General features: G+C 37.0%; 2 protein-coding genes across 5 annotated transcripts; one reads left to right on the forward strand and one right to left on the reverse strand.

Annotated features, from left to right (window-relative positions):
- Positions 1 to 883: 883 nt before the first annotated feature.
- On the forward strand, positions 884 to 8,720 carry atp1b4 (ATPase Na+/K+ transporting subunit beta 4). 2 transcript variants are annotated; one of them, XM_067387458.1, is made up of 8 exons: positions 884 to 1,322; positions 2,130 to 2,352; positions 3,765 to 3,893; positions 4,697 to 4,810; positions 5,116 to 5,315; positions 5,529 to 5,585; positions 5,712 to 5,804; positions 5,886 to 8,720. In XM_067387458.1, exons 1-8 carry the CDS (start codon positions 1,257 to 1,259, stop codon positions 6,045 to 6,047), a joined length of 1,044 nt encoding a protein of 347 aa, XP_067243559.1. In that variant the 5' UTR covers positions 884 to 1,256; the 3' UTR covers positions 6,048 to 8,720. The 2 variants fall into 2 exon arrangements, with proteins under 2 accessions (XP_067243559.1, XP_067243568.1); XM_067387467.1 differs by lacking the exon at positions 884 to 1,322 and adding an exon at positions 1,452 to 1,547.
- Positions 8,721 to 8,723: 3 nt separating this feature from the next.
- Positions 8,724 to 17,860, reverse strand: lamp2 (lysosomal-associated membrane protein 2). 3 transcript variants are annotated; one of them, XR_010895298.1, is made up of 7 exons: positions 17,705 to 17,860; positions 15,209 to 15,747; positions 14,998 to 15,129; positions 12,648 to 12,702; positions 12,054 to 12,224; positions 9,126 to 9,345; positions 8,727 to 8,866 (listed from the first exon to the last, which is right to left on the reverse strand). XR_010895298.1 is itself a non-coding variant. In XM_067387434.1 (6 exons), exons 1-6 carry the CDS (start codon positions 17,748 to 17,750, stop codon positions 9,194 to 9,196), a joined length of 1,095 nt encoding a protein of 364 aa, XP_067243535.1. In that variant the 5' UTR covers positions 17,751 to 17,860; the 3' UTR covers positions 8,724 to 9,193. The 3 variants fall into 3 exon arrangements, 2 of the variants coding, with proteins under 2 accessions (XP_067243535.1, XP_067243547.1); XM_067387434.1 differs by having other exon boundaries at positions 8,724 to 9,345; XM_067387446.1 differs by lacking the exons at positions 8,727 to 8,866; positions 9,126 to 9,345 and adding an exon at positions 10,158 to 11,318.
- Positions 17,861 to 18,384: the final 524 nt, after the last annotated feature.

Consider the following 18,384-nt stretch of genomic DNA (forward strand, 5'->3'; position numbering starts at 1 on the left):
CTGGGTTTGTCCATTTTCAACCCAACTTGGGTTGTTTTTAACCCAGCATTTTTTAGAGTATACCCACAGAGTAAAATACTTCATATAGGCTAGTTGTAGGCTATTTAAGTAATGGAATTGAATGGAAGTTAATCGATGCTTCAATCACCCTTAATTTTTACACAAGCAATCAAAAGCATACTGCTTAGAAAGCTTTCCTGTTTCTGTAAGGAAATAAAACGTAACGTAACATTTTAACCTCTGTTCTTCCAGCCTAGTTTTGTCACAAAGTAAATGAGTGCATTTGCTCGTTTCAGTCCTTGATGGTCTTTCTTTGAATGACCTGCTCTCCACCAAAGAAAGCAGAAAGAACCAGACAAGACCGAATTTTCCATGACGCGAGTTCTTTTCAGGTTTAAAAAAATCAGCGGGTTTAGGGAGCTCAACGTGATCTGTGTACAAATATAAGCTTGATGACAACTTTATACATTTATTACGCTTCTGACGCCAACACAGACCAAAGCTGGCCCATATTTCACAATTTTGCGTTTGTCTCCTTAAAGCATTATAATGCGCGCGAATAGCCTACTCCCACCAGTTTAACAGTCAATGGGGATTGTTTAGTGAGGTGTCCTGCATACTAAACCTCAGTTTTATGTAGTTGCTGATGCAGTACTTAGTGATTGACAACGGCAAATGTAGATCAGAACAGAAACTTATAAAGCTGCGGGTCTTTGCATAGAGCTTGTTTCAGCAGACAATGAGACTATGTGGTGTGCGTGTGCAGAATTCCACACAACACCAATCCAAGCTGCTGCCAAAAAAACTCCACTTTGTATCCCACCCCCACTTTCCCTCTCCAGCTCAACTCCATTCACTATGATGCTCGACTCCTAGCAAGAAGCTCCTCGGCACCCGACATCCGCTGTAAGAGGAAAACTCAATGAAATTCACGAACACTTCTTGACCAGAATTAACGTTTGTTCGGCCAGCGTGAAGTGAACCTGAAGACATCACCTCAGTGCCTTCATCAAGACATTATTTTGGGGGGGCACTTTGAGCATTAAGGTTTTCCTTCCCTCCCCCTTTTCTTTCCTGAAGACTTCGAAATATTCGCTTATCATCAATTTTCTAAAAAAGAAACTATTTGACACAGTATTTGACTTCCTTGGACTGCTGCAGACTTGATTCGAGGATTGAAATCTCTCAGTAAATCGCTTGGACCGCTCGTATATGTGATTGGTTTAACAAGTACCTTTATTCTTCAGTGAGAGATCATGGAGCGCGACTCTACCGCGGGAGGGGCGGAGGACCTGCTCCTGGAGGACAAAGTTTCAAAACTGGCAAGTGACCATAACCACAATGCACCAGAGTAATGTGGTTACTTTTGATTAGGGATGAGGGCATTGTAATGCTGCTGGATTTAGTGCTCTTCAATATAAAGTAGTAAACATTATAGTACCTAGATAAACGTGGTTTACCTCAAATGTTTTGTATCATTTTTTAAACTCATTACTGGTACAGAAGGAGTATCACCAAAAGCGTTTTACCTGCTCATCATTGTTTAGGTAAATGAACATCATCATTAGTATAATTACACTTTGTTATATTGCAGTAGAGGCATTTGAAGCTGTTAAAAATGACTAACTGGATTTAGGCAGGAGGTATATATTTATTTATTTCATTCATTCACGATGCATTAATGTTTTTGCATACAGCTTGAAATGTAGAAATGAACATTAACCTAGATTAAGAAATGCCTCAAAAGAACATTCCACCAGTTTTTAAAGCAAATTGTATGATATTGAGAATGAGTGCGTAACATCTGGCTGAAGAGTGACCCTGCAGATCTTCTGCAGCTGTGAGAGGTTAGATCTCCCAACATGGGTCAGCGAGTGTGTGGGTCCTCTTCTGCCTCTCATAGATCAATGGGATTCTGAAACTTCTTTCATTCACACTGAATGAGATCCTACACTTGCTTTTCACTGTTTTGAAGACAAATATTTGTCTTCTGACCTTTTTTTTAAGAGCATCAGACAATATTATCCACATTAAAGTGAGTTTTTAAGTGTTTAATGCTTGTTTTTTTACACTACTTGCACTGTGTGATTCAGAAACGTACTATTTTTAACTTTCCATGTTGTCTTTAGCGTGCAGGATCACTTCATAAACACGAACTAGCTGAGGCCATGGAAGTGGAACAGGAAGGACTGGTAGAACATCAGCCTCTGGAGCAGGATGACCTTAACTTTGAGAAATGGAAGCCCAAGCCAAAGCCCAAGAGGACGCTGCATGAGAAAATCGACGACCTAAAGACTTACCTGTGGAACGCAGAAACAAAGGAGTTTATGGGCCGCTCAGGGAAGAGCTGGAGTGAGTAAATTCTATTTGAATGTACAAAATGAGAAAAATGGCAAAACAAAGGCTATTTGTCTGTGGGTGAGGGAGTGCATCTAAATTGTACTTGGACTGTAAACAAAGTCTTTAATTAGTGAGGTCTTGCTGTAGAAGCAAAGGCAAGTGAGACCATTGCTTATTGTTTTTGCTCATTATCTTCCATTTTAGTGGAGTTATTTGTAGTGGGAATGAGTTGCGGAGATGAATTGTGCTTCTGCGGTGTGTGTGTGTGTGCGTGTACACGCTGTCACCGTGGGTGCATGTGTGTCCAAGCTTACTGTTTACTTAGGTGCACAGATAGCTTAGAGACATCTTGACAAAAACAGACTGCCTGGGGAATGGTCCTCAGTGGGAGAGCGATGTCACAGTCCCTTTGCTGGCCCGGGATCACATTCCATTTACCCCTACCGTGCTTTCCTCTCCCTCTTTCCCAAAGCCCCCTTGACCTCCAGATCTCCTCCAACACACTCTCAGATCTACAGCGCAATTTAACATGTAGTGCTTTTTTTTTTTTTTTTGTCCGAGCTCAGAACTTTTTTGGCAGCGAGCATTTCCTGAAGAAGCCCGATGATGACAGAGCGGCCATTCGCTGCCGCTAAACGTCCGGTTGCTAAGCAAAACTGCAAATTCCCATTGGGATGAGCACTCTAAACAGCAATTTGAAAGTATCCTGGGGATAGCAGAGGGAAATGTCAATGCACCATTGCCCTCGTATCGAGCACAGACGCCGTGTTTGTCGTAATGCAACATCTCCATGCTTTACATGGGCATGATATGATGGGGAATGTGCTTGAGGTGGATTAAATAAACAGCCGTAGTCTTCCTTAGAGCAGGGGAGGGGCTGCTGGAGTGCTGTGATGCGTGTCCCATGAAAGGAGAGTGCAGAGGCCTCACAATGCCAGAATGGGGTGATCGGGCTCCTTGGAGCTGGCCGTGGCTCTGTATGGCTGCAAAAGACCGTCACTATGATGGCAACCGGAGGTTCACTGTGTTCCTGAGTGAAAGGACAGCTGGGAGAATTTTCACTAGGCTCAAACAGAAAGGCCTTTGTGGCTGGGGGCTGTAGCTAGTCCCTGCAAAACTGTCTGCGCAGCAAAAGACGCTTAGTTTGACGCCACATCCCATTTGATCAGCTGTTAATGGAGTCTTAATTAAAAATTAAAGGACAATGGCTGTGTTTGTTTTTTTGTTAGCTCTCAAAGTTTCATTGACTTTAGGGAACACTTCCAGAATGGAAAGGTTATGGAAAAATTATAAAAGTTGAATGTATTTGAATGGTCAATTGATTGAAAGATACATACAGATACAAAATGTTATCTCACATTCTGTTTAGATATGTACAAAGGGTTTTCTCAATGAAATCTTGCTTTTTCATTTTTTTTTTTCAGGCCTTATTCTTCTCTTCTACTCAGCATTATACATTTTCCTCGCCGCCATGTTTGCTGGTTGTATGTGTTGCCTGATGTGGTCAATTAGTCCATATTCTCCCACCTACAATGACAGGGTGATGCCACCAGGTTGGAAAAATAAGCATTTTATTTTTGGATTTTTTAAACTTTTATTTATTTATTAATTAATTTTTTTTTTTTTTTTTTACTTTTTTACTTTTAAAAAGTATATAAAAAAAGATTAATTATTGTGTAAATCTTTTATTTAATTATTTTTTATTTTATTTATTTTTAATAGAAATGATTTAATATGTATGTAATTTAATAGTAATTTGTAGATTTGTAAATCTGTCACCCTACAACAGATTTGTATTAATAATTAATAATCAAATTAATAATGATTAGTAATTGAAAATAATATATTTATATATAAATATTATATATATAAACACACACATGTATATATATATATGAATATATATATGAATATATATGAATATTATATATATATATATATATATATATATATATATATATATATATATATATATATATATATATATATATATATATATATATATATATATATATATATATATATATATATATATATATATGAATGAATATATGACTATATATGAATATATGACTATATATATATATATATATATATATATATATATATATATGAATATATGACATATATATATATATATATATATATATATATATATATATATATATATATATATATATATATATATATATAAATAAATAAATAATTTTTTTTTTTTTTTTAATTTCAAACAAAAATCATTTAAACTATTTCAATCATTATTTTATTATAATAAATTATATTATTATGTAAGTTTTAATACAGAAGTTCAATACTATCATTCTTGATGTTCACAATCTTCTCTGTCTCTTGGCAGGTATGACAATGTCACCTCATGTAGATGTAGCTCATGGGTTTGACATCGCTTTCAACGCCTCTGACCAAAAATCGTGGAAGAAGTATGCAAAAGCACTGGAAGCCCATTTGAAACGTAAGTCCTGCATGAGAGAACAAGTTGAGTTGAGTTGGGAAGATACGTTTTCTGTTCAGCAGGCAGAGATTCAAATCACTCCAGCACACTGTTTAACAAGTCCTGCTGTCTATAGAAATACTGACAAGGAGGGAAACCCTTTTGTGCACTCAGTGTAACTGCTCAATGCTGCCAGGGCCCCACTTTTTGTGTGGGCCTGTAAGTTGTAGAGGCCAGGCTGGGCGACAGCCATTGTTTAGTTAATATATGTTCTCTCTCTCTCTTCCATCTCTTTTATTACGGTTTCCCGCCATGGCCGTATCCAGCCTATGATGATAGAGTGCAGGACAGGCGGAACATTCCATGCCAAGGAAATACGTATTTCCTACAGGATGATTTAGAGGAGAGTGCTGAGCGCAAGGCATGTCAGTTTAAGAGGTCCTGGCTAAGGGAATGCTCCGGTCTGCAGGACAGAGATTTCGGCTACTCGAAGGGAAAACCCTGCATCATCGTCAAAATGAATCGGGTGAGATTACATTAGTGTAGAACATACTATACAAAAATTATTTTGTTTACAGAACAAAGCTTCCCCCTCACCAAAAAAAAAAACAATAAAAAAGCTCTAGTGCCATCTTGTGGTTAAGCCATGACTAAATGAACACATCCTTCAGTTTATAACGTAATCAGTCCAGTCTCAATTGCTAGTTAAGTGGTGTGTAAAATGCTTGTTTTCTGACAGATTCTCGGGTATCTGCCTGGTCAAGGCACTCCAATAAACGTTACATGTGGAGTAAAGGTAATAACTAATGACTAGAATAATCTGTTTATACTTTGAGTTATAAAATAAAGATACAATAAATATTCCTTTGCAGTATTTGTCATTAAACTAACAATTTTTGATCTTCTCCAATGTTTTTTCCAGAAAGGGTCAACTGAAGGCCTAGGAGAAGTCAAGTTCTTTCCAGAAAATTTCTTCAACTTGCAGTACTATCCCTATTATGGGAAACTGAGACATGTAAGTGGTCCTATTTCATATCTCAGAATTCCTCCAAATTTAATAGCATTTCATAGCATTTTCCACTATTTCTACAAACAGGTAAACTACTCTTCCCCATTGGTGGCTGTGCAATTTCCTGGAGTCCAGTACGACACCCAACTACACGTTCAATGCAAACTAAACGGCAAAGGCATCATCAACGATTCACCAACCGACCGTTTCCTGGGTAGTGTGTCTTTCACTTTAGAAGTGGGTGCATAGGATCACTGTAGACCTAGAGAAATTGAAATTAAAATTCTCAGAGTATGTTATAATGAATGAAATAGCACACTGGGTGCTGTCTTTACCTATTAGCCCTCTGATTATGCCTCCGGCAGCCACTGTGCTATTCGCGTCAGAGCTGTGTTACTACACTACTTTTTCAAACAAGGGATTTCGCAATAAGCAAAGACTAAGATTTATAGATTTATCACATTCAGTAACGTAACATTCAGTACCCAGCCACTAGAGACTGACAACTGCCTGGATTTCATTATTGGATAAATGAAAATATGAAAAGATGTCCAAATACGTAGGTCGCAATTATAGCTATTGAGGCATAATCACTCAAACGAACAGTCTACAGTGAGACATAGGCGAAACAATTCTCTAGATCTGTTTAGATTGTAGAATTAACATGTATTAAACTTTTTCGATCAGTTATTTTGGTAATTCAGATGTGTATATAACACATTAAAACATCATTTTTTAAATGTTTTCTCTGTTAAGTCACTGTCTCCATTAAATTCCCCCTCTGGATGAAAAAAAAAAAAAAAAAAAAAAAGGCAGAAATGACTTAACATTATCCTTTACTTGCTCATTTTAATGGAATAACAATCAAATGTGGTTTAGAATTAATTGATTGTACATTTTGAACTAAATTTTCTTTTGCTTTTATTTTTCGGATACTAAATTTCAGTTCCAGAGGCAAATGTATTTGACTGAAATGTGGGACAGAAATCCTGTGTCATTATTTTGAGAGCTTCATAATGAAATACAAGTTCTCAAAATTCATCTTTCTTTTGTCAAGCATGCAACCAACACTTCTTAAAAAACAAGAGTATTTCACATAATTCATCTCTGAGTGAAAATATCTGCTCAGTTACCTGTAAGAAGGATTTCAACAGTATTATTTATTAATTGTATTTGAATATATTGACATGGTAAAAGCAGTGTAATAGTGAGATGGAAATTGGTAACTGCACATCTTTGTTATTCAGTAAATACAATGAAATATCCACTGACTGACAAAGATTTTCCAGCTCATGTTTTTAAACGCACTCATGTTCTAGCATAAACAATAAAGATGGATGAGAATTAACGGAATCAAACCTTTCTGCTCAGTTTTCCATTCTCTTTAAAAGTAACATCAGTGGTGATGTGTATTGCAAAAGTCTCATGATAAATTGTATGTGATGATCCTTTTTGTTGGATAAATGACAAAATGAACTCAAATCATGTGAACAAAAACATCAGCACTGCACGCAATCTTTCATGTGCATCCAGTGATAAGCAGTTTACTGTAATATGCGGGTCAAAGATAGACGCTTCTAGTATTCCAGTAAGAGAAGCGGAATTTATGATATCAGTAATGTTTATAGCAACACATGCTGATCGAAGTCCATCAGGGGAAACTAGGAGGTTTATGACCGTAAAAGTCATGTGAACCATGTAAAACTACAGTGGCTTAACGTCATGTCTAACAGATTGAGAAATGTTGATTTCATAAAGTCAAAGAAAGAGAACAAAGAAAGAGGAAGTAGAAAAACAAAAAAGCTATTTTATTTAATTTTTCCACTCTGAAACTTGAACCAACATTCTTAACCTGACAGATATAGGTCCTATAGAGAAGGAACAGAGAAATGGCAATGCAACTAAAAGGCACGCTATAGTACAACAATGATATTCTGTGTTTAATTGTGTTCATTTTAACAGCTAAATCCTTTGGGCAGGAAAGAATGATGAAAAATGCATATACATGAAATGGTTTGGACACAGTATTCACTATGCTGAGCAGGAAATAAGACTGAAAATGCACTGGAAATTGTAGCTTTGGTCTTAGAAATGGTGTATTTTGTACATTTTATGCATGTGTGCAGAGAAATGACAACTAAATTCACAAACCCATGTACTAACAGGCCTATTGTAACACTTCCAACATTCCCTGAGAGGGACCTAATGAATCAACAAAAGCATAAATCAACAAAATACTCATATTCAAATGCTGGTAAGTGTCACAAAAAGTGTCCCTTTATAATACTATGTGCTAAGTGCAAGAGTGTGACTTATCATTAGTTCTGATAATTAAAAAAAAAAAAAAAAGTGCCAGGATACTTTTCACTCCTAATTTCGGCAAACAAAAATTTCCACAAGAGTACAATTACAGAATTCATTTACATTCAATGGTTAATAAACAAGGGATTTCTAATTCTAAAATCGCATCATTCATTCATAATAGTTCACATGAATATAAGTCACAGCAACCAGAACTGAGCATCCTTAGAGCAAGAAACTGCATCAAAAATCCCATAAAAAGGGAATCATCTTTTTTTTTTTTTTCATGCATTTAACATACAGCACAATGCCAGGTTATTTAGACAGCTTGTGCTTACACTAAACAACTGAATCATGCCTCTTGACATTGCTTTGAGTGTGATTAAGCAGAAATATACCACATCATTCATAAAATGGTTAAATCGTACACAGGAAGTGATTAGAGCAATCAAATGTGTTAGAAACTGGGGTATCAGTGTTTAGCTCCAGCAAGTGAGGAGGGTCGAGCAGTTTGCAGGGCAAAAGAAGAAGCCAACAGGACCAGAAGAGAGAGAGGAGGAGGAGCAAATATAAATGGTAAAGGACTAGCCGGGGTTAGAGGTAAGATGGCAGCAGCTTGGGTTGTTATACAGACTGGTAACCAGTGCGACTCTTCCGCCGGCCAATCAGGTAAGAGATAAGCACTAGGATGATTAGGAAGCTGAGAGCCACACCCACAGCAATGGGAACGAGGAAACTTAAATCAGAATCCAGAAAGCATTCCTCAGCTGGGAGAAAAGGGAGAAAGAAATGGGTGGTGAGTGACTTTGGAAGTAACGGTACGGTTAGGCACTCAAATGATTTTATTCACAACAGAAGAGACAATTCAGTCAGATCGATGTTGAACAGGTGTTCTATTATGTGCCATACAAATCACAAATCTACCTTATAAATCACATTACAAAATGTATTGGCAAGAGAACACAAATTTATATAAAATATTTGACTCATTTCAAAATAACTTTGATGTGCACAAACTGAAATTACTTGATTTCTGAAGTTCTGCAAGATTTGCCAGCACTTGCACGGACACTTTACATATTCTCAGATTATTATTATGAATCAAATTGCTCATAGCCAGAGGTTTGACTTCTCTTTCTTCCAATCACATAGGCCAGTAAGACAATAATAATGAGGACAGCCAGGGCAACTCCCACCGCTATAGGGACAATGAAGTTATCAGGCTCATCTGCTTTGCAATCCTCAGCTGAAAATAAAGAGAATGAGTGAGGGGAAAAAAAAACAAAACAAGAAAAAAAAGCCATTATGTTTTAAACTGCAATAAAAACACATCTGAAACATTCTTTGACATTTGCATGAAAGTTTGTTAAAGGGTGAAAAGATGGCCCACACCAGTTTTAATGTATACACAATTATCTTTCTCCGTTTATTGCAGCTAAAAGCCAATTAAAACAGCCATTTTCATTGCAAAACAAAACAACCAAAATCTCATGAAACATCAAATATTAGGGCAGTCAGATAAGGAATCCCTTTTTACAAGTCTGCTGGCAGAAAATAGTCACAAAAGTATGCTCAGGGAAAAAACAAACAAATATATATATTCATTTTTATTTAAAAAGTTATTGATAAGTGATTGCAAGCAAAAGTAATTTCATCAAGCAAGGCACAAAATTACCAGTAACCAGTTTGGAAGGTTTAATTTATCCTGGCTATAGTGAAATACATTAACACAAGATTCTGTGCAGGTGGTGCATAGACTAAATTAGAATAGTGCATAAACAGTGTGAATGGAAGAGAGAGAGAGAGGGAAAAGGGGTGGGGGGGGTTGCATTACATGTAACAAAAGCAGAAAGACACGAGAACGCAAATTAAACTTATTCTTAAAACTAAATTATTCTGATCCACAGCCACTACCAACGCAGGTTCAAGCAGGTGCAAAAAAAAAAAAATTATCTTGCAGCAAATACAATTCACAGTTGTATTAGCAAAGAGCAGCACATATCTTTTAGGCTAAAGGAGCTGTAAATAATTATAGTAAAGAGTAGCTGACAAGATATATTTATAATTCATCGTCCCTTTTTAAACCCCCCCCCCCAAAAAAAGTTAAACTACCAAAACTATTTAGTAACAGCATTTAAATGGTAGTTACCATTTCTTTGTTTTGCGCTTTACACCAAGTCACTCAAAAACACCAGGCCTACTTTTACTACAATGAAAAAAAAAAAAAAGAAAAAAAAAAAAAGCTTGTCATGAAGTTTAAACATTCAAGCTTTTGTTTTTCTGTTCTACAATTTCAATAGTTTGAAAGGGCCATCCAGCATGTTTACATATTTTCTCAGTGTAGCAATCTCCCACACAGCTGCTCTGAATACACGATGAACATATTGCAAAAGATGATCTCAATAAATGTGAGCAGTCAAGTCACTATAGTGCACAGTAACAACCTGTTTCTTGAACTGCTTTTAATATTAAACCAAAATGCCACAAGACAGGTGAATAAAAACACTGTTTCAGCCTAAAGCTGTGGACACAGTAATGATGGACTTGGGCACAAAGTAAAGGAGCTAAATCAATTGCAAAATGAAAATTAAAGGAATGCCTAAGAGAAGCAAGTGCAGGGTCTGCTACGGAGCAATGATACTTTAAATTGGCCACAACCCACGATCTATGAAACAACATTGTTCTTGCATATAAATATTTTGCATGGTACCATGACTGTAGCACTAATTTGCATTTCAAGAGAAAAATAATTGGGCTCTAAGCCAAAACCCAAGACCATGCACTTACTTCACAACACAAAAAAAAAAGGGGGGGGGGGGGGGGGGTGCACACAATAATTTCACAATAGGGAGCTCTGGTCCTGGAGTGCCACTGTATCTTCAGATTTTAATGTGTTGCAGTTTAAGGGCCAGAGGGTTAATTAATTGACCACATAAGGACAATACATTTTTTGACTCCTGTGGCCCCGAGTCAGTTGCCAATTGAGATTGCACAAAAACCCACAATATTTACAATGGTCCAGGAACAGGCTTGTGTGTCCCTTAAAATGCTCAGGATTTGATTCTTTGATTTTGTTGCATTACAATGTCTGATATCCAACATAGGTCCTTCGTCGACCAATCACGTATGCAATCACAACAATGACAATCAAACCAGCCAGAGCGGCACCAACAATGATTGGGATTAAGAGGCTGGTGTCATCCATTGAACATTCATGGGCTGCAGACAGAGAGAATATGAATGAACATAAGATGAAGCTGCCATCTTCTAATTAATACCACTGCAGATAGTCATAACACTTCAGACATAAAAATCACTTGATCTGGTAATACTGGGCCTCACTGGTAGTTGTACAATTAAGCATTTGTTTTTAGAAGAAAAAAAAAAATGATTCGCACATACAATTTTTATTTATTGAGCAGCAAATCAGCATATTAGAATGATTTCTGAAAGATCATGTGACACTGAAGGCTGGAGGAATGATGCTGAAAATTCAGCTTTTTCACAGGAATGTTCTCTTTTTTTAAAAAAATAGATTAAAATAGAAAAATTTGAAATTGTAATTTTTGTATTATATCAAGTAATTCCAACCTTCAGTATATATAAAAATCCTACTTTATATAGACCAATCATTCATCTGTGTGTTTGTCATGTTAATTTTTGCATATACATCCTTCCTAGTATCAGTTATCTTGCTGTAGCTAGTCACATCCATTCTGATATCATCACAGGAAACCATGGGTTTATCAGATTTAGCTGTGCTTTAGCTGTGCATGAGGGCAGAGCCTGCATTTCAAAATTCACACTAACTGCTTCAGTTTACATAGAACTGCTTTAGTTTTTCACTGGTCACAAACCACTCTGAAAAGCAATGCTCAGTGAAACAGTGTGCCTCTAATGAGGTAATTAGCTCAGCTTTATTCTTTAGCATCACAAACGCACTCAAATACATACCTGTGCTAAACACGTTCTTCTGGACTGCGAAGGGCTGCACTTGAAGCTCGAAGGTTTTGACGGTAAGCTTCTCGGTGATGTTGTAAATCAGCTCTTTTTTGCACATGTATGAGCTCCCAACAGATGCCTCCCACAGAGACAGATTATTATTGGAATCACTGAAAATGCTCCCTGTTGAGGTCACACCAATCAGAGGACAGAATATGATTACATGAGAAGAGATGCAGCACCATTAGTGATGCACAATATATTGGTATCATATTGGCTATGGCTGATATTAGAGAAAAAAAAAAAACTTTAAAAACACTAGTTTAAAAAGTAATCTTTAGCTAGTCTCAAAATGAATATCCATTTCTTATTCTGTACATAATGGGGATGCCTAAATTCACTTGAAGTCATTTTAAAAATGCCAATTTCAGTGTTGCATTTTTGTTTTTTTTAAGACAAAATACTAAAATAGATATCAAAATATATACACACAATAACATACTCAAGTAGAATTTTAATATTGGCTATTTATCGGCTTATCTGTGTATCCTTGGGCAGTATGGAAATAAATGTATATAAAAATAAGTTTTTCCACATTAATCTTACCATTTCCAAGATCAACAGAGAGCATCAAAGCATGTAGACGGAACTTGTCTGAAACCTGTGAAAACAATAGTAATCGGATATCAATGTAACATTGAATTGGCAATTTAGTATTAATTGGCATGAAAACATAAGTTTTCTCATGAAGGTCCACCCCAATCCCATCCCTAAACCTAACCCTCAGTGGGGCATAAGCAAATCATGCAAAAATGAGATCGTACAAGACCCCCTGTGGTGAAAATCAAGTTATTAAATGTTTTTAATACATCACGCACAAATCAGTCAACACCATTGCTGAGAAATTTCTCCTTAAAACTGCAGTGTACAAAATCTGGTGGGGCTTTTCCCATTATTCTTATGCTCTGTGGACATTTTAACAATGAGCACAAGAACATCTTTAAGAAAGGACAGGAAAAATCTGGTACATATAGGGGGTGAATTATGTTTATGAGGTATTAGAGGCACAATATGCAAGACATTTAGATTAAAATATACAAAAATCACTAGAACCATTTTTTACACTTTTTTTTTTTTTTGGACTTGTGTACTTACATTTTAACCAGCATAAAGGACCTGCGTCACCTGTCAATGACATATCCACACTACCCTTGATTTCCAGTTTTACTTTCGTAGAAACCATGGAAACACCAAAGCCACTTTAACATACCTTTTATTAGACAGGTGAGCAACTGTTTGGATATATTTATCAACTAAAAACTAATTGTTTTATAGCTCAACACGGACACGGCCCTATCATACACTGCAGCGCCAGGCACTACGCAAGTGTTTTTTGCTAGTTTCAGCCTGACAGTTATTTTTGTTACTTAAAGGGCAAGTTAGTAATATGCGCCTACAGGCGGGTGCACAATGCACATAAACTCTACTTATTACACACATGCAGCAGCACACAAGCCAAATATTAAAAAAAAGGATTACAAATGTAAAAGATTATTATTGTGTGCATAAAGATAAAAAAGCTTTGGTGGAATCCGGCTTGTCCCATAGATGGTAGATCTGTTTCCTCGCTAGAGAAGCGTTCAGTTTTTCCGTTTGCAAATTCCTCCACACAACTGGCTTTTAAAGTGAATGGGAGATGAGACTCTTGTTTATTGCACATTACACCCAAAACACCCCCATTACTCATTAAAAGAATAGGGACAACCCTTTTAGACCATGCACCAGGAGCGCGGACCATTTTTCCCCATCGTTAAACTAGCAAAAGTGGATTTGGACACGCCCTAAGAGCACCTGCACCATGCACTTTAGATCATGCGCCTAGATCGTTAAAATAGGGTCCTTAGTCTTCTCGTTTGAACTATTGTTTACTTGATTTACCATAAGTGCCATGTTTGTACCATTCCTCAAAACAATATATTTAAGTTAGTTGCATGTCATTTAGCAACACAAGTCATCCAGTTTTAATATGACATTCTAATATCAATCTAGATTACTGCAAAGTGCAACAAGTGTCTCATACCAGCCAAAGAGTGAAAGCACAGAGTAGTTATAACTTTCAACAAACTCAAATGTATTTAGTATGATTGCTTTAACTATGTAGAACAGCAGCGTGTTACCCCACATACACAACGAAAAGAGAAGCGGCCAACTGCAGCGCAAACATAATAAATGCTCCACTGGATTCCCACAGCTATCGGCCCACGCTGCTTAACCACAGTACTTTTTTTTTTTTTTTTTTTTAATAAAACTTTAATACATTAGCTTATCCATGAATGTGATTTCTACCAGAGTTTGGACTGCGGTCTATCAGCTGTGGAAGTAAAGAACTCCCATGATTCCACGCTCATTCACGGCATCATCAAGCTATGCCTTTGTTTTAAATAAACGACCTCTAGCAGCAAAAATTACATATTGTGCCTTTAAGATGTTATGATGAATTATGACTTGCTCTACCGACTTCCTGTGATGTTCAAAGCACTAAGGATTCTGATTTTTAGAAGGCAGCTCTATGAGATGGTGAATGGGAACATGGTTTTTAACATTACCACATTAGATAACAGACATGATTAGCCTTTGGCTTGACAACTACAATTATGTGTCCAACATTGTAGAGAGCGATACATAAGACGCATTACCATTCTGATACATCGACTTTTAGACAAGCCTGTATAATTCGCTCTCCCTCTTTCTTCTGAGTCAGTTTCTGGTTCAAACATACATGGCTAAATAAACGAGTATTTCCATGATTTTTAAGGGATAAAATTGACTGCAGGTGGACTTTAAGAACTGCAGTGAGAGTGTGTCAGTCAGATAATAAAAACAACCCAACCCTGACCCTGAATATTTATCTCCCTTTTCCCCTTTTTATATTTGACTCACTTTTTAAAAGACTTACGTTTGTGAAGACAAAATGAACTGTGACTTCCTTGGACTTCAGTACAAGGGAAGAGTCATTTCCACCATCTCCGCAGGTTCCACTCACTTCCGTTACATTTGGGTCAAGATTAACAGTCTGAACGCTGGCATTCTAAATGGCAACAATAAATTAAGACTTGCAGTGGTGTGACCGTTTATTACAACAAATTTGCAGACCGTTTCATACATACCCCACTTATTTTGAAGCTGAACTGAAGGCCCATCTTTGCCAACAGACATGTGACGTTGTTAGACTTTACGCTGTAGTTTCCAACAGTTGGGTTGGTGACAGGAGGAGAGGTCGGAGTAGTGGTCGGAGCAGCAGTCGGGGCTGTTGTAGCATTAGTGTGTGCGGTAGTTGGCGCTTCGGTGGTAGAATTAGTTGTGTTGTGATGTGTGGTAGTTGGAGGTTGTGTGGTAGAATTTGTCGTGTTGTGATGCGTGGTAGTTGGAGGTTGTGTGGTAGTCGGAGTTTCTGTGGTAGTCGGAGTTTCTGTGGTAGTCGGAGTTTCTGTGGTAGTCGGAGTTTCTGTGGTAGTCGGAGATTTTGTGGTAGTCGGATTGGTCTGCATGATACCTGGAGCTTCTGTAGTCACACCAGCATGAGTTGTAGCTGAAGAGGTGGTTGGAGAAGCTGTAGAAGTCTGCGTGACTGGGGTGAGTTTGCTTGTACTGGGCTCTGACGTTTCAATTAACGGTGATGTCACCTGATCATCAGCATGCACAATACCTGTGGAGGGTGAAAGTAGAATATAGGTTAATGTACTCATTTCCTCATACTCAATATCATTGTGGGGTTTCCCCATGTGACATTGAGAATACACAAACCTGCCTTTTTATCGTTCCAAAAGTCAACTTATACATCTTATTGTATAATAAATGCTGTTAAATATATGAAGACTGGTTCATTAATATTCCAAAAGTGTAAGACAATTTAAGCACACCATAGCCTGTCAACCACCTCCATGCATAAGGAAATAAAAACAGCAATCCAAGCACATTCCAAAAGCTTCAACTTCCCGACTGACTGACTGGAAATGGAAGCAAACTAACACTCAAAAGATTGAAATTTATCTGCTCTTGTATTGCAATGCATTGCCTTAAGGCTGAAATACACCAGACAGCTTTTTCCCCAGATTTTGGGCAGTCAAGAGTTCATACTGCATTTAAAAAAAATAAATAAATAAATAAAAATCATGTCATGCAAGTTGGGCTCAGATGGAACTATGATTCCATACAGTCAGAGGATATCATGTTTGATATTTTGAGCTGATTTTAAAACACATACCCCCGGTTTCACAGAAAAGGCTTATGCTTGTCCTAGACTAAAATGCATGCTTGAGCGGTTTTAATTGAAAGCAACTTGTACTGACCCATCTTAAAATGTCCATGCCATTGTTTTGTCTCAAGATGCACACCTGTAATGTTTTTTTTTTTCTAAGTGTACATTTATAAAAGCCATTTAAATATCCTAATTGATCTAAGGCCTAATCCTGGCTAAGCCCTATCTGTGAAACCAGGCCATTGTCTTGGTTTGACAAGCATCTTTTAGCAACAACAACCTGAAAGCCTGGTAGTGTGTAATCTTCAGTCATTGATGCCCAGTTTGTCTCTGTAACCATTCACAAAGCTGGCAAGTGTATGATGCCAAGGGTTTTAAAATCTGTTCAGGTTTTAGAAGTTGCGTAACATATTCCAGCTTTAAGATCACAGGCACTGGGTGACTGTCCCATATCATAGTTTGATGAAATCATTAACCTGCTGCTTTCAGCTAAGGAAGTCTCTGGTGCTTCACAAACAAACCCATCACATGATGATGAATGTGTGGCAGAGAAATACACTGAACAAGCACTTCAGGATCACATGCTTGTGAAGTTAAATATGTGGCAAGTGAGATAAATCTATGGCGTTATTTCCTTAATTTTAGCTGAACACGGTTTAATTAAAGTAATTACTTAAAATCATTAAAGTGAAGATTGCAAAATCATTTTTTAAAGTTTGCCAGTCTGTCTCAACACTAACGTTAAATGAAATCCGTTATGACCGAAAATCTTATCTTATCATTAACGCACTTCAGTTATTATAGCAGCACGTGACTGGCTTTATTACAGCGCTAACTAGCTTGAATTAACCCGGCTGTGTCTGAAACCTAGTGAATTTCCAACCTATATACAATTTCTTGACATTAAAAATTAAAATGTTGCGTCCAGGATGCCCATTATTGCTGTCTATGTAGAAAGCGACTAGGTTGAGACACAAACACAGGAGTTTTTTTTTTACCGCTCAATTAATTATACAACGTTAACGTTACCTAAATATATTTAGCCGTTTGTTGTTTTAATCTAAATTCGCTAACAATATAACGTTAGCAGGTAAACAACAGAAGTTGCATGATAACGCTCAGGGTATCTATTAAAAACGAATGCATGTAATTTTATTAATTACTCTAACTTTTAAACACATTTATACAGTCAAAGACTGTAAAATATGTATCCCACAAGCTGACAGCCATTCTCATTATCTAACGCGTTTCTACTTGCGTAGCTAAGAATTCATGCTAATGCTAATGCTAAAGGCTCTCGCGCTCCTGTGGGCCTGAGTAAACCTCCCAAAAATAAACTTCAATATCTGCTTTTGTAATGTGACAACGTCTGAAATAAAGCACTCAACAACACAGTCGTACGTACCACTCAGCAGAATAAAGAGCAAGGTCACAAAACCGCGGACAGCCATTGCGACGGATGGATGTTTCCTCAGAGCAGACAGACAGTAATCGACGCCCGGACCGAGTGTGACCCGGTTCAGCAGCGCTGTAAGCTCAGCCTCAAACCTGCGCTCATATAAGTCATATGACAGGACTGCGCTCTCCTCCTCCTGCACATGTGCCTTACGTCGAGATTACGAACACTGGTAATTTGCCAAACCTGTGTGTAATTAATAAATCAGACACAGAAACGTTTTATGTGTGTGTCAGAGCGCAATTAATAAGACTGTGGGTCTAGTAAACAATAACATACAAAAGTTTTTGTGCTGTGTAAAGATTTTAATGTTATGAAAATATGTTCTGATCACTCAAAACTATTAATATAAATATTTTATAGACAATATATTATTATAAATATAAATATTATTATAGTCATTTTGTTATTAATACCAAAAAATATCCATGTAAGTGCTGATTTCCTCTTAACCCATAGTCAGGTTTAAAGGAGCACATTTTAGAGTCCCCCCCCCCCCCCCCCAAATTGACATTTAGCCCATATAATTCTTCCTTTATTAGCTTTCATATGTGTGAAATTTGTCAAATGAAATTTCTAGGGCTAGTTGTCACATCTTTTTCTACTTCTTTTGCAGTAAATATTTCATG

This window comes from Chanodichthys erythropterus, chromosome 1 (assembly GCF_024489055.1).
Source record: "Chanodichthys erythropterus isolate Z2021 chromosome 1, ASM2448905v1, whole genome shotgun sequence".
Classification (NCBI taxonomy): Eukaryota; Metazoa; Chordata; class Actinopteri; order Cypriniformes; family Xenocyprididae; genus Chanodichthys; species Chanodichthys erythropterus.

What these genes read in the sequence shown, in the direction of transcription:
- atp1b4 (XM_067387458.1), top strand. Translation starts at nt 1,257, where the DNA reads ATGGAGCGCGACTCTACCGCGGGAGGGGCGGAGGACCTGCTCCTGGAG. An exon ending in AGGACAAAGTTTCAAAACTG is followed by an intron (nt 1,323 to 2,129) that starts GCAAGTGACCAT and finishes TGTTGTCTTTAG; the next exon opens with CGTGCAGGATCACTTCATAA. An exon ending in TCATCGTCAAAATGAATCGG is followed by an intron (nt 5,316 to 5,528) that starts GTGAGATTACAT and finishes GTTTTCTGACAG; the next exon opens with ATTCTCGGGTATCTGCCTGG.
- lamp2 (XM_067387434.1), bottom strand. Translation starts at nt 17,750, where the DNA reads ATGGCTGTCCGCGGTTTTGTGACCTTGCTCTTTATTCTGCTGAGTG. An exon ending in TCAGCTTCAAAATAAGTGGG is followed by an intron (nt 15,130 to 15,208) that starts GTATGTATGAAA and finishes GTTGCCATTTAG; the next exon opens with AATGCCAGCGTTCAGACTGT. An exon ending in TTCATTTTGTCTTCACAAAC is followed by an intron (nt 12,703 to 14,997) that starts GTAAGTCTTTTA and finishes TTGTTTTCACAG; the next exon opens with GTTTCAGACAAGTTCCGTCT.